General features: G+C 38.9%; 1 protein-coding gene across 1 annotated transcript; it reads left to right on the plus strand.

The window, feature by feature from the left end:
- Positions 1-10,606: 10,606 nt before the first annotated feature.
- LOC129437362 (olfactory receptor 52N5-like) lies at positions 10,607-12,514 on the plus strand. Its single transcript, XM_055195501.2, has one exon. The coding sequence runs from the start codon at positions 10,964-10,966 to the stop codon at positions 11,924-11,926; it is 963 nt and encodes a 320-aa protein (XP_055051476.1). The 5' UTR covers positions 10,607-10,963; the 3' UTR covers positions 11,927-12,514.
- The last annotated feature ends 2,567 nt before the right edge of the window (positions 12,515-15,081 follow it).

Below are 15,081 nucleotides of genomic sequence, written 5' to 3' on the forward strand. Positions count from 1 at the left end.
TACACACTTCACTTTTGAATCACGTGACGTTTATCAACCCGCGTCGTTTATTTTCCCCCTATAAGGTTACCAAATACAAACTGGTTACTCTCTCGATAAATGCACAATCAACATCAGTCATCTTGCAAACAGACAACCGCATAGCACTTGCCCCTCCAACAAAAAGCGGAGTTTGCCTCTGACGCGCGTCAAATGCTTGCTTTTTCCGCGCGAATGTATCCAAATTGTTCAAGCGGCAAACCACGCGCGGTAGACGCGTTTTTGACGCCTGAAACGCGGTTGGTGTAAACTCAGCATAAGGCTTGCAAATGTTAACATGTAAGTGATTTAAAACAATGTAACCGCAAAAAGGCGTTACGTGAGCAGATTTCTGTACGCACATGCGGTTAAGTGTCCGGTCCAGCTCCAGTCAGATTATCCTTTCAAAGATCAGAACTCCTCTGATGTGTAAACTAAAGAGAGTGTCGCGCTACTGTGTCTCATACTGTAGTCCATTAACATACATTCACTGAATAGAGCAATGAAAAACAACGTAACGTTTTATGCTGCATCTTCTTCCTAAAGCGCAGTTTGGAATTCGCCTGTGTGTATGCACGCGTTTAAGTGCCCTCAGTAGTGCGTATACATATACTTCAAGAAAGTAAGCCCTAATCCAGGTACATTTCACATACTGTTTTTTTTAATACTAGGTATTCGGACATACTACTCACCTCGCCTACTGTTTTTTGCCTACTATATAGTATGGAAGAAGGCGGTTTCGGACGCAGCACCTGTATGGTGTGTCATGGCCCTGCCTTCCTGTCATAGTCTTTGCTCCTTGTGGCAGGATTATAACAGGCCCAAATCTTTTTTGAGGTAGCACATGGCCTTTGTTTATACTGTAGCTGTTTCTCAATGTCAAGGATACTTCCTTGGCAGGACTGGTCCTTACAAGTCACTTCCTTCAGAGGCTATGCGATGCTCCTCTTTAGCATTCAGTGTTTCCCACAGGATTTTGAGAGATTGTGGCGGTGATGACGTGACACGCCGATTAGCATATACACTGTTGCTATGTTACAACTATAGAACACGTGTACGGGCATACTGCATCGTAGGGAGTGAGAGAGCTTGCACACAGACTCAGACCAAGAGAACGGGTATGTGTGGGAAACACTACTGCTAACCTTTCGTTAAGTTATGATGAACTCGATCAGGCGTCTTCTTTGTCAGTAACATCCATGGCTGTTAACGTTTACGCGAAAAAGAAAGTACACGGAGGAATGCGGAGTTAAAATACGTTTCACTGTTGTATGCGAGAGAGAGAGAGAGGCGGGCCACAGATAAATCAATGTATGGGAAACACTGGCATTCGGAGAACACGTAAATGGACATTGAGAAACACCTCCTGTGTGCTTCCTTGTTTCATCTCCTTACCCTTACCCCCGTCTCCTCGTTAATTATCTTATTATTGTTTCATGATTGTCTCTTGTTGCCCTCTTGATTTGCTCCTTATTTAATGCCCTTTTGTTTGCTTGTGCCGGTTAGTTTTGTACTCTGTGCCAAGTAAGTCCTAGTGTTTAAGTCTAATTTAAGTCTAGTTAAGTATTTGTCAAGTTTATTGTTTGTTTTACCTAGTCTGTTTATTGTTGTTTACTGGTTCCATGTAGTTTTCACCTCTTTGTGGTCTTTTTTCTTTTACATGTTTTTCTATTTAAATAGTGTTGTGTTTCATCAGTCTGCTCCTGGATTCTGTGTTCCCTGAGAATCATGACATAGTGTGCTTGTACTTGTGCCACACACACGTTATGAGCCATATCACCCTGTAGCCCAAGACAGCTTGCCCACTGAAGCTAAGCAGGGCTGAGCCTGGTCAGTACTTGGATGGGAGACCACCTGGGAATACCAGGTTGCTGCTGGTAGTGGTGTTAGTGAGACCAGCAGGGGGTGCTCACCCTGTGGTCTGTGTAGGTCCTAACACCCCAGTATCGTGACGGGGACACTATACTGTCAAAAAAGCGCCATCCTTCGGATGAGACGTTAAACTGAGGTCCTGACTCCCTGTGGTCATTAAAAATTTCAGGATGTCCTTCGAAAAAGAGTAGGGGTGTGCCCCGGCATCCTGGCCAAACTTGCCCATTGGCCTACTAATCATCCCCTCATACTTATTGGCTATATCACTCTATCTCCTCTCCACTAATAAGCTGGTGTGTGGTGGGCGTTCTGGCGCAATATGGCTGCCGTCACATCATCCAGGTAAATGCTGCACATTTGTGGTGGTTGAGGAGATTCCCCTGTTCATATGTAAAGCGCTTTGAGTACTGAGAAAAGCGCTATATAAATGTAAGGAATTAATTAATTAATCATTAAATTGTGAAGTCTAGTGCTGCCGCACTAGTGCCCGTGCACGTGTTCTGTAGTCTGTGTAACAACAACAACAGTGTATTCTCTTATATTTCTGAATTTGCACCGAATTGTCTGCGCTATATCACTCGCATTTAAAATCAAATAATGGCTCAAAACACAACAACAATTATGATTATTAATTATAATTAAGAGCAACAGCAGTAAAGCTACAATGTAAATGTATGGTGATTTTGTCAGACAATGTTGCATATCTAAATCAGGATTTTAGCAGCAGTTAAAGGAACAGCTGGTTGGATTAAACACGAGATGCAATGGGTCGTGTTTAGTCACTATTTTATAGGCTACTTTTAGTCAATTTATCTGTTCTGTTGTCAGTTTTATGTCTGACAACAGAACAGATAATATGTAAAATAGCATTGAGTTGTGTTAAAATGCAATATAATGTGATAGATCAAAGAGTAGAAGTGAAACCGTTCATGTTTCTGTTAAGCCACTACTTTGCACTGGAATTTTACATTTGTAATTTTTATTTGGTAACATTTAAGTTATTTATAGTGTTCATGACACCGGTGAGTTCAAAATAAAATGTACACAATGAAATAACAAACACTTGAGTTTTTTTTTTAATTAGTCATTTAGAATAGTCGACTAATTGAAAATGTATTCGAAAGATTAGTTGTTAGTGGCAGCACTAGTGAAGTCCATGCCTGACCCTTAAGCATTTGTAAGTGTATTTTATGCGGATAATTAAAGGATATTTCACCCAAAAATGAATATATGCTGATTATTTCTTCACTCTTAGGTTGTCAAAGATGTATCTGGCATTCTTTTTCAACTTGAAGACAAATTAAGGTTTTGGAGATAAACAGTCCAGGATTTTTCTCCATCTAATGCAAGTGAATTGGGCTCATTTTTTACCTTTTTTCACAGAGTTGAAAAATTGGGACAGGATTTGAAAAACATTTTAAAAAAGGGGCTGTTATCTGGTGGTAAGATGGGAGGGTAGAGCATGGAGAAAAGGTGCCAATTGCATCAAGGAGAGTTACATTAAGTAAATAAGTACAACACACACACAGATTGGCAAGTTGAAAAGTGATGCCAAGAGTAGCAGCTAAAGTGGCACCAGAATTCCCTGAATCACAGTGTGATCAGATTGATGACAGTGCAGGTTAACTTCTTTATTAGTTTGAGCCGTTAGACCATCATGTGCATACAGGAGAATGTGAATACGAACCTAATGAAGCGTATATAGAAGTAATAACTATAAAAAATAACTATTCAAAGTTTATCTTGCATATAAATGCTGACTTATTGTAAACACTTATAATACTAAACAGTGTATTAATACAAACTGACCTGTATGGCGTCTTTAAAAGATGAAGATATGTGGAACTGGATTGCACTCAATACCAATTCACAACTGTCTGGTAAAGAAATGTTCCTTACAAGCATATTTTCTGTGTATGTTTGTAGGCCACCACAAACCAGCAGCATGCACCCAAACTTCACGTTGTGACATGGCTTTAACTTAACTTTTCAAACAGGAAAAACAATATGGCCTCAATAAATGCAAAAATAACTAATTTCCACTTTGTAATATCATTTGTGATAGCTATATTGTTTTAAGTGATTTGCAACACATATATTACTTTTAGCGCATCATAACATCATTAATGACCTTCATCACCCTTTAAGAAGTTTCTTGCTATACAGTCCATTTTAAATCATCCCCCAGGAGCTCAATAGGTTTTAGATCGGGAATTTTCACTTGGCCAGTTTGCAGCCAGTCCTTGGTGGATTTGTTATGTTTTGGGTCATTGTCATGTTCCAAGGTCCAGTTCCACTTCAGGTAAAACATTTTTGACAGGTGGTCTCTCTTGTTCCTCAAGCAACTTCTGATACAATGTAGAATTTACTGTAGATTCTATTATGGTGACCTGGTCAGGTCCTGCTGCAGCAAAGCTTCCCCAAACCATAACACTTCCACCTTCATGTTTCACAGTTAAGGTAGGAGCACAAGGCATGCTTTATTTGTAGATTTTAACTGAAATAATCCCCACAGGAATTTTAGCATGAATAAATCACAAAATCAGCAGAAAGATGCACAGTCCATATAATATAAACAAGACTCATTTAAAAATCAATGTTATACAGCCATCTGATGTTGTGGAATGTAAACGTTAAAACTATAAACAAAAACAAATTACATAAAAATAGGCTACATTATATGATCTACCAGCAAGCATGTGAACTTGTCCTTATGCCAGTCAGCAACATCACAGTGTATTGTTTGTTTCTTAACTCTACAAATGACTCAACATAGCCTTTTATCTTTAAAATTAAACACTGTCAAAGACATTTGCTGGTACTGATGTAACATGGAGCTGTGGGGCTGTGGTATTTTAAAACAGGATATAGAGTTTAACTTCTGAGTTATCACCTAATCTAAACCGAAGATGGAGATGTTGCGTGAATGTGGTCTGGACTGTGGATGAGGGTCATTAATGTGTCATAGATGCTGTAAAAGTTCCTGCACTGTGATCCACATACACTCCTATTCTAGAAGATTTTAATAAAGGGAGCTCAGTGTATTTGTTATTATGGCCGAATGAGAACAAGTCTGAGGAGCAGTTCAAAGTCCATGACTGATTGTTACATCCAAACTTAGACCTGTTTGACCGTCTCTTACTCATGATGGTTTTATATGACACTGATGTGCCTACTTCACTGATCCACTCAACCTCCCAGTAAAAAAAAAGTTGATATTCTGGAAGAAATTGATGTGATGGTCTGTTTTTAAAAGCTGCTCCAGCTCAACATCTCTCCCCGAACCAATAGCTCCAGATGCTTTGAGTCCTTCAGCCGGACCCATTGCAGTCTTCTCCTGATCTCTGATCAGCTGTGTCACTTTAGATAATCTTTTCTCAGCGGATTGGATCCGTTCAGTAAAAATCCTGTCAGTGTCTTCCACTGCTGTCTATGCAGAGTGCTTATGAGTCTCCACAGCATCTCTCAGCTCTTTGTTCTGGATTTTCTGATGGAGACATTTTTGTCTCTCTTCAAAGTTCCTTGTATCTCAGAGTTGCATGCCCATCCACAACACACAGCTTGCATATAAAACTGGTCATGATGGCATTATATCTCTATGGGTTTATCGTGTTAAAGGGCAACTCATCTAAGGACGTTCAATGTCATCGCTCATTTTGTGTCGCTTACAGGAGTGAAACTCGATGAATTTTTCTAACAGTATGATTCCAGACACACCAGACAGGATACATTTTTCCCAGTACAAATGTTACATGTTTCGGATCCAGCATATTCAGCTTGTGGTTTAGTCCTCAGTTTCTCCACCACTTCACTCAGCACCACGTTTTTACCTAAAACAGGTCTTGTGGTGAAGGTCTGTCTGCATTGAGGGAACCTGTAGACTTTAATGTCATCATCCTGATCCCAGCAGCCTGTAATACAGCTCGTACAATAAGTTCTTTATGAGCTTTGAACCTAATAGTTGTGTTACATATCTTCATTTGTGTTCTGAATATGAATGAAGGTGTTAGGGGTGTGGAACGATATGAGAGAGAGTAATTAATGACAACATTTACATTTTGGAGTGAACTAACTCTTTAAAAGATGTAGTCTGTCAATCAGACTGATCCTGTCAAACACCTGAAGTGGGTGGTTACACTGAAGTCTTAAGGGGAAAACAGAAATACCATTTCCACTGGCGGCTTTTCCATCATATATGTGGCTTGTCATGTCATAATACGTGTTCTGTGCGTCATGTGAACCTATGTGCATCACATCACATAAGGGTTTATGATAAAAGAGACACTCGCGTTTGCTAAATACTCACTTAATATAATTTGTAATCAGAGTTAAGTGTGTTATTTTGTCTGCCTGCCTGTTTTCCTTTGTTTTCCCAGTTATCTCTCTAAGAACTAAATTTCCCATCATCCTCCACTCTCCCTCACTTGATCATCATCTTCAATCCTCTTCACCTGACCCGTCATCACACTCATCACTCCATTGTGTATATGAAGAGTTTCGTTGCCAAACGAAATAAATCCATTTTTTAACATTTTTGTCAAAACATGTTTATTATTATGTTATCATGTTATTATTTTGTTTTATGGTGCTACTTAGCTGTATTTTTTAAGTTATGAAGGTTTTGAATCAAAACAAACCAACTGCAGTTGCATTGAAATTAATTGGAATGCACAACCAAAAAAAGTGATTTCTGAACAATTAAATAAAAGGTGTTTATCTCGTTTTGCAACGAAACTCTTCATATATACCCTGTTGTTTTTTTTGTCATTGTCCCTTCTCGTTTACGTTGCGTTATTGTGATCTAGATGTATTGTTTATTTCATAGGGAATGTATATTGAAGTTCTTGTTTATATTTATCCTCATCTTCTTTGTCATCATCCACCACTAAACCGTAACAGAAAAGACCTTATAAAATTGATTCTCCAGAGGACTACTTGCTTCTTCACCTTCAGCAAAATGGACGGCCTCTGCAGGAATATGTAGCTGAGATCATGGAGTTGACTCATCTGGAAAGCTGGGGTGATGCCATCCCTAATGCGTGTTTTAAGGTGGGGCTGGATGATCATATATTAATGATGATTTCTTCCCATCTATGCAATTTATCTCTTAAGCGCTTGTTCTCCTGGCTTCCCTGAACTCAGCCCAGCACTCACTGTCTCCCCCGAACTTAGCCCAGCACCCTCAGAACTGGATCCTGAAGTCGTTGTGGCAGCTGTGATGACGCTGGCCATGGTATAAATTTGGATGGTACACACCTCCTTAAGTTTCCCCAAGGAATTGGCCACCCGAACTACCTGCACCTCCTTGACTCCTGGTGTCTTGTGCACTTTCCTGGTGGCTTCTCGTCCTGTACTGTCCCATCCTGTCTATCCTCCCAGCCTCTAGGACAACCCCCACAGGTAGTACTTTGTTCTTGTTTTAGGGCGCACTCACATTATCCAAACCAAACCAAACCATGCCCCAGCGCGATTGTCACCCCTCCCTTCTCCCCCATGGTGCACGCACTCACACTGTACTTTTTATCGATCCAAGTCCGGGCGCGCTTTCGTCATTAAGATGCGTTTGTTTTGAAAAAAGCAGGAAGTAAAGCTCTCCCTTAACACTGGAACCCACCATAATGATAAGTCTGTGTTTTTTACCCGGAGTCGTTTGGTGCGCGATTACAGACAGCCCTCTCACATGTCATCAAATTGCTTAGTTGATCTGTCACGTGCGCAGCTCGGACATTCACGTAACCCCGCTGCGCGCATCAAAAGGTTTTTTACGGCGGCAGATGAAGGTGAGTGGTCGCGCAGCTGACGTCGAATGCGCTCACACTACAGCCTTCCGCGCCTGAGCCCAAGTGAACCGCGCTCCGGCCCACCTCTGCAACCCGGCCGTGGCGCGATTAACCAATCTGCGCCCGGGCGCGGAACAGAGCTATCAAACTTTTAAAACAATCCAGGCTTTGGGGGTCAAACGCGCCCGAGCGCGGTTTTGTTTGTATAGTGTGAGTGCGCCCTTAAGTGCGTGGATGCACCTAAAGGAGGGAAGTACTGTAACAGTTCTGTTCTGTCTGCCTGCCTGTTTCTTTTTATTTTCCCAGTCATCTCCCTAGGAACTCCATTTCCCATCATCCTTCACTCTCCCTTACATGATCAATCCTTCAGGTCTTTAATCTTCTTCACCTGACAGTCATCACCCTCATCACTCCATTGTATATATATATTGTATATGAGGAAAATAAGTATTCATAGAGTAATGGAGGGGTCTGAAATTGTCCAAAAGCATGATAATACCACCCCCATGCTTCACAGTAGGGATGGTGTTCTTGGGATGGTACTCATCATTCTTCTTCCTTCAAACACGTTTAGTGGAATTATGACCAAAAAGTTCTATTTTGGTCTCTTCTGACCACATGACTTTCTCCATTGACTCCTCTGGATCACCCAAATGGTCATTGGCAAACTTAAGACGGGCCTGGACCTAGGCTGGTTTAAGCAGGGGAAGCTTCCGTGCCATGCATGATTTCAAATCATGATGTCTTAGTGTATTACCAACAGTAACCTTGGAAACGGTGGTCCCAGCTCTTTTCAGGTCATTGACCAGCTCCTCCCATGTAGTTCTGGGCTGATTTCTCACCTTTCTTAGGATCATTGAGACCACACAAGGTGAGATCTTGCATGGAGCCCCAGTCCGAGGGAGATTGACAGTCATGTTTAGCTTCTTCCATTTTCTAATGATTGCTCAAACAGTGGACCTTTTTTCACCAAGCTGCTTGGCAATTTCCCTGTAGCCCTTTTCAGCCTTGTGGAGGTGTACAATTTTGTCTCTGTCTTTGGAAAGCTCTTTGGTCTTGGCCATGTTAGTAGTTGGATTCTTACTGATTGTATGGGGTTGACAGGTGTCTTTATGCAGCTAACGACCTCATACAGGTGCATCTCATTTAGGATAATAAATGGAGTGGAGGTGGACATTTTAAAGGCAGACTAACAGGTCTTTGAGGGTCAGAATTCTAGCTGATAGACAGGTGTTTAAATAAGCCCAAAACTAAAAAAGACATAACACAAAAGGAATAAAATAGAATAAATGAAAACATGTGAAACCTATTAAAACTGAAATATACATAAAATCACAATATACTGTATATGATGAGCGGTACAACATGTTTGTTGTGTGACAGTGTCACACATATTTTGCCATTTATATCACTTGAAACAGAGTGCAAAAGGTCAAAATTTCTTAATTTTGCACGTTTTCTATGCAAAAACTGTAGTAACATAAAAACTTGGTGAACATAAAAAATTAAAAGCCCATATGTCATGAACCTTTTATTGTGGTTTCAACAGTGTTTACTGCTGTTTTTTACTGTATGTTTATGAAAGGTTATAATGTTAATGTTACTGTGTGCTGAGTCTAATGTCCTTATAGATCAGTTGTGTCCCTTTAATACACACTGCCATCACTTTTGTGTTTGTGTTTAATCATTTGTCCTTGTAAATCAGTTGTGTCCCTTTAATGCACACTGCCATCACTTTTGTGTTTGTGTTTAATCATTTGTCCTTGTAAATCAGTTGTGTCCCTTTAATGCACACTGCCATCACTTTTGTGTTTGTGTTTAATCATTTGTCCTTGTAAATCAGTTGTGTCCCTTTAATGCACACTGCCATCACTTTTGTGTTTGTGTTTAATCATTTGTCCTTGTAAATCAGTTGTGTCCCTTTAATGCACACTGCCATCACTTTTGTGTTTGTGTTTAATCATTTGTCCTTGTAAATCAGTTGTGTCCCTTTAATGCACACTGCCATCACTTTTGTGTTTGTGTTTAATCATTTGTCCTTGTAAATCAGTTGTGTCCCTTTAATGCACACTGCCATCACTTTTGTGTTTGTGTTAAGCTATGTCCCATTAATTCACGTTGGACCCTGTAATACACTTTAAAATCATGTGTGTGTGTGCATAATCATTGTCCTCATAATAATGTTTGTGATGGGTGGGGCTTCCATCTAATTATCAAATGTCCTCATAAATGCGTATTTTGTCAGGTTGCTATATTATACATTGTGTTGTGTGTAAACAAACTTTGAAGTGAAATCTGTGTTGTATGGCTCAAAATAAAATTTTTGATATCCTCCACATCACTGTAAAGCAAGTGGAAAGGGGTGTCCCCCTAATTCAGCAAAAAACGGGTTTGGGCTGGAGTGTCCTTGTAAATCACAAAAACCAGTATGTGTGTGTGTGTGTGTGTGCGTGCGTGCGTGCGTGCGTGCGTGCGTGCGTGCGTGCGTGCGTGCGTGCGTGTGTGTGAGATATCATATCATATCAGCCAATAGTTTAAAACAGCCGATAGTCATGACCAATATATCCTGTCAATAAAAAGAGAATAGAAAAAGGCACTTGAGCTCTGTATATGGAAAATGTAAAAAAAACATTACTAGTTTAATGTGCTATATTAATGGTCATTGTATTAATGACTAACATTCAGAAAATTTAATCTTCAAAATTTAGTTAATATAACCACCAAACTATCTGCATCGGTATCTGCAGATATCAGTCTGAATAATCATCTATCGGCATCAGTGGAAAAATGCTAATAACATTTAAATCCAATATGTAAGGTATATTATAAATATTATTGTTTAATAACATGTAACAAACTAATGGACCCCCCCCCCCCCCCACACACACACACACACAATAACAACAAAAACAACACGTCAACAGTGGGAGGTCTCTATAATCTTATTATAGAGATTATAAGCCATGGTTTTGGTGTATTGTTTCAGATGGACATTAAGAGTGAATGAGATTTCCATTTGATCAAAATCTAAAGCATAAGCATCTGTGCCAGGTCTTTATGTCTGTACATTAATTTCACTTCAGATTTAATGAAGCTTTAGCAGATTAGTTACAATTATAGCATCAAGTTTTCATTGTGTTGTTTGTTTTGTAGTATTCCAATTTATATTTGGAGTCTAACCTTTAATGCAATTTTTAATTCCATCCTTCACACGGTGCAACTGACACTGTTTTTGTATTACAGTGTATGTGGGTTTACTGTATATCGTTTAACTGTGAAGTCCTGCAAGAGCCATGTTTTTTACCAACTTCACTGAATTCTACCTGCAGGGATTTCCAGGACTCCAAGCGCAGTATTATGGAGCTGTGGGGAGCTTTTTGTTTTTCGTCTACTTGACACTGGCAGGAGGAAATATCTTTATTATTTCATTTATTGCATATGAGAGAAGCCTTCAGAAACCCACATATTTAATCTTCTGTAATCTTGCAGTGTCTGATCTTGTTTATGGAACTGCAACGCTACCTACAGCATTTTCAAAATACCTTTTCAATGTCAACACTATATCATTTTATAGCTGCTTTGTGCAAATGTTTTTTGTTCATTATTTAGGGGGTGTTAATTCTTTTTTGCTGCTGTTAATGGCCATTGATCGCTTTGTTGCAGTGTGCAACCCACTTAGATATTGTGCTATTATTACAAACAAGATAATTTTGTTGTCATTTGCATTGATTTGGATACTCCTGATCATTTCTTTGTCGGTCATGGTGTACGAGACCTTTGATGAACCCTTCTGTGCTTCTAATGTTATAACCCAAAATTATTGTGACCAAAATACATTATCTAAACTGTCTTGTGGAGATGTAAGGCAAAAACGAATGTTTCCATTTGGAAATGCTATGTTTGTTCTTTTAGGCCCTTTGACTTTTATTATATTTTCTTTCATTGCTATCATCACAGCAGTTTATAAAATTTCTGACAGTCAGGCTCGATATAAAACATTCTCAACCTGCACTCCCCAACTTTTTATTATTTGTCTGTACTATGTCCCCAGATGTGTTGTCTATGTGTATGATGTGACGGTTACGATCTCTCCAGGTATTCGGATGGTGTTAGTTATGTGCTACAGTTTGTTGCCGCCTGTTGTCAATCCAATGATATACTGCTTCAGAACTAAAGAAATCAAAGATGCATTAAGAAGGAAAATGAGACACAAAGTTAGCCTCCAGATGACAATGATGTGGGGGAAAAGTAGATAAACATCTTTAATCATTGTTTACACTATGTCCATCTATGTATATGGCTTTTGATCAGTCTAATGACAAACTATGTATTTGTTTGTTTTGCAAATTTGTTACCTGTTGCTTGGGGTGAGATATGAGTAAATTTCATGTTTAGTAACACATGAACAACCAATATAATTTATTTAAATATTTAAGCTTTCTCTGAAAATGCAAAAAATATCAAAACTGTTCCAGCAAAAACTGGAAATATGTTTATTTGTTTAAGGCCATATGCAGGCCAAAAGCTATATTGTAGGTTAAAAACTTTTTTCAGACCTGCCAATAAATTATTGATTTCACACATTAGTTGTATAGTGTTTGAATAATTACTTAGTAACACTTTCAATAAGGTTATATTTGTTAACATTAGTTACAACCATTCTTCAATACCATTTATTAATCTTAATTCATGTTCATTTTACTATTTACACTGTAAAAAATTGCTGTAGTTACGCAGCTGTTTGCCAGTTACCTATTATAGATTTAAATGTATGTTATTTACTGGTAACAGTTTGTTCAAAGTTAAATGAACATTGAACATTATCAAGTCTTTGTTTTTGCAGAAATAAAACTATAAAATAACAGCCTCATGCAAAGCATTCTGGGAATCAACCTTTTTCATTTTTTCCTTCAGATTTTGGTTCCCAGAATGCTTTGCACGAGGCTGTTATTTTATAGTTTTATTCTGTAAAGATAAAGACTTGTTAATGTTTAATGTTCAACCAGCTGCCAGTCATACTGTCATTTCTATAGACATTTTTAACAGTGTAGTATTTTTTTTAAATCTAAACTTTAACATTAGTTAATGCACAGTGAACCGACATGAACAATTGTATTGACATTAAGAAAGATGCATTAACTCATGTAAAAAGCATGTATTTCGCTGCTAAAAATGATCATGAACAGACAAACAGTTTAAACAATAACGAACAAAGCGTAAAGTTTGTTTAGATTTAAAGACTTTATGGATGATAAACTTTATACACACATGTGAGGAATATCTTCATTTATGTCTGGACATTGAGGAAGAGAAGTTAACGTTTAATGTTAACGTTACCTAAGAAGAGAAACAATGGAAGACGCACTGGAGGAGGATATATTCCTGAAGTAAGTATCCTCATTTATATTTGCTATCATGTAATATGGTTATGTCTTGTGCAGTTCAGCCTACATAAGCGACCTCAGCAGACTTCAGGCTTCGGATTGAAAAACTTTCGCATTGTTTCAAACGAGGACGCGGGAAGTCATGTAATGGCGGATAACTGTTACATGGCGTACAGTGTTAAACACAGTAATTTACTTTCGTATCCTTAATGGCAACTTTCAGTAAGGCTGCACTGCATGATCTTTTAAGTGTGTGCCGTAATATGATTCCATATATTGTTTACATGCAACGCAGTTCCATACATTTATGAGAGCCGCGTTGTTTACGCGGAGGAGACGCGAATACTCGTGCACATGGACGGCATATGTAATGTGTTTTAAAGTTCATACGCGCTTACAGTAACGTATAAAAACATTGTTAAAAACAGAAGCTAGACGATCAGTCGATGGTAGGGTGACCATACATGCCATTCTTTCTGGATGCGCCCTGGCCAGGATTTCGGGTGCGTCTGTTGTGTATTAGTTTCTTATTTTATACAAGTTAAGTTTTTGAATAGGGTTTGTTTTCAAATAAACTGAAAAAGTCCCACTGACCTTCATTTTTGTTTTGATTATATTGTTCACTTCTTAATAAACCACAAACAAACATGTATACATTTCTCACATTTTTACTGTAGTTACCTCTCACATTCCTGTCTAAAGGTTCATTATGCAGCTCGTTATGCAAGTCTTTTGTTTCCTCAGCTGTCAATCAATCCTTCTCGCATACGGCCCCTCTAGACTCTAGACTAGACTACTCTAGACTACTAGATCCTGTTTAGAAAAGTCTTGTTAAAACATGTTTAGTATGGGTTTTGTGGAGTTATATCAGTGACTTAAAAATTTAGCTTTTTTTAAAAACCAATCATAAACATTTTTTACTCAAAAATACAAACATGTACATACATGTAGCTCATATAATATTGTAGCCTAGTTTGTGCTGAACGCAGTGTTATGAGACACTTGCCAATCATATGTTTAACCTGATAAGGAACACTGTGCCGTACACGGTACACCCTCTCCCTTGCACGTGAGGCTGCATTACGTCATTGTAACTTTGAAGCATTAAATCTTCAAAATATACGGTCATGCGGCACATTGTTGTAAAGCTCAGACTTTCGGGATTCCATTAAGCGCACACACAAAGCACAATATGATTTATTGCAGTCATAAAACTGTAATCTAGTTGTTAGTTACCTGAACCGGGCGGCGCCGACTTAGGATATTTACTTACCTTCAAAATCTTCCCTTTATCTGCTTCGGTGAAAATGTCCAAAACAAATTGTTCATAAATCCCCAAAAGTCCAAGGAAATGGAATATCCAAGCCTTTTAATCCACAACAATTTGTTCATCTCACAATCTTGACATTTCTGACCGAATTACAATATAAATAGTGTATACAATTAGTTCACTAACGGACATTCGTTCGAATCTCACTTTTCATTCACGATTTATAATGAATATATTCGGATGTCACGTTTATTGTGCAACATCTGAGGAACAAATACGCCCCCTTGTGGAATTTCAGCCGTTCCATAAGGGATACAGCAACTGAAAAAAGACCAAATGTAAGAGCATGTCAGAACCTCTGCCAGTGTCCCAAAATGGTCGGACCCCAGAGGGTTAATATTTTGTTTTCTCATAGTTTTTTCCTATTCTTTACCATTGTTGCTTGAGCTAATGCCCAAGATGATGCAACACCCCTCACAGAGTGAGCCTTCAAACTAAAGGGGCATGGGGTTCCCTGCATTTGATAAGCAAGGGTGATGGTCCACAATCCACCTTTCTCTTTCTGTTGACCACCGTAACAGACAAAGAGCTGATCTGAGGTCCTGAAGCTTTGCGTTCAGTCCACACACAACCGCAGTGCGCATATGGGACATAATAAAGCCATGGCTGGGTCTGCCTCCTCTCAGGGCAGCGCTTGCAGACTCACCACCTGATCAGCCTGACCGGTGTCATAGTGTTACGTTGGAATCAGTAGGCC

Source organism: Misgurnus anguillicaudatus, chromosome 24, assembly GCF_027580225.2.
Source record: "Misgurnus anguillicaudatus chromosome 24, ASM2758022v2, whole genome shotgun sequence".
Taxonomy (NCBI): Eukaryota; Metazoa; Chordata; class Actinopteri; order Cypriniformes; family Cobitidae; genus Misgurnus; species Misgurnus anguillicaudatus.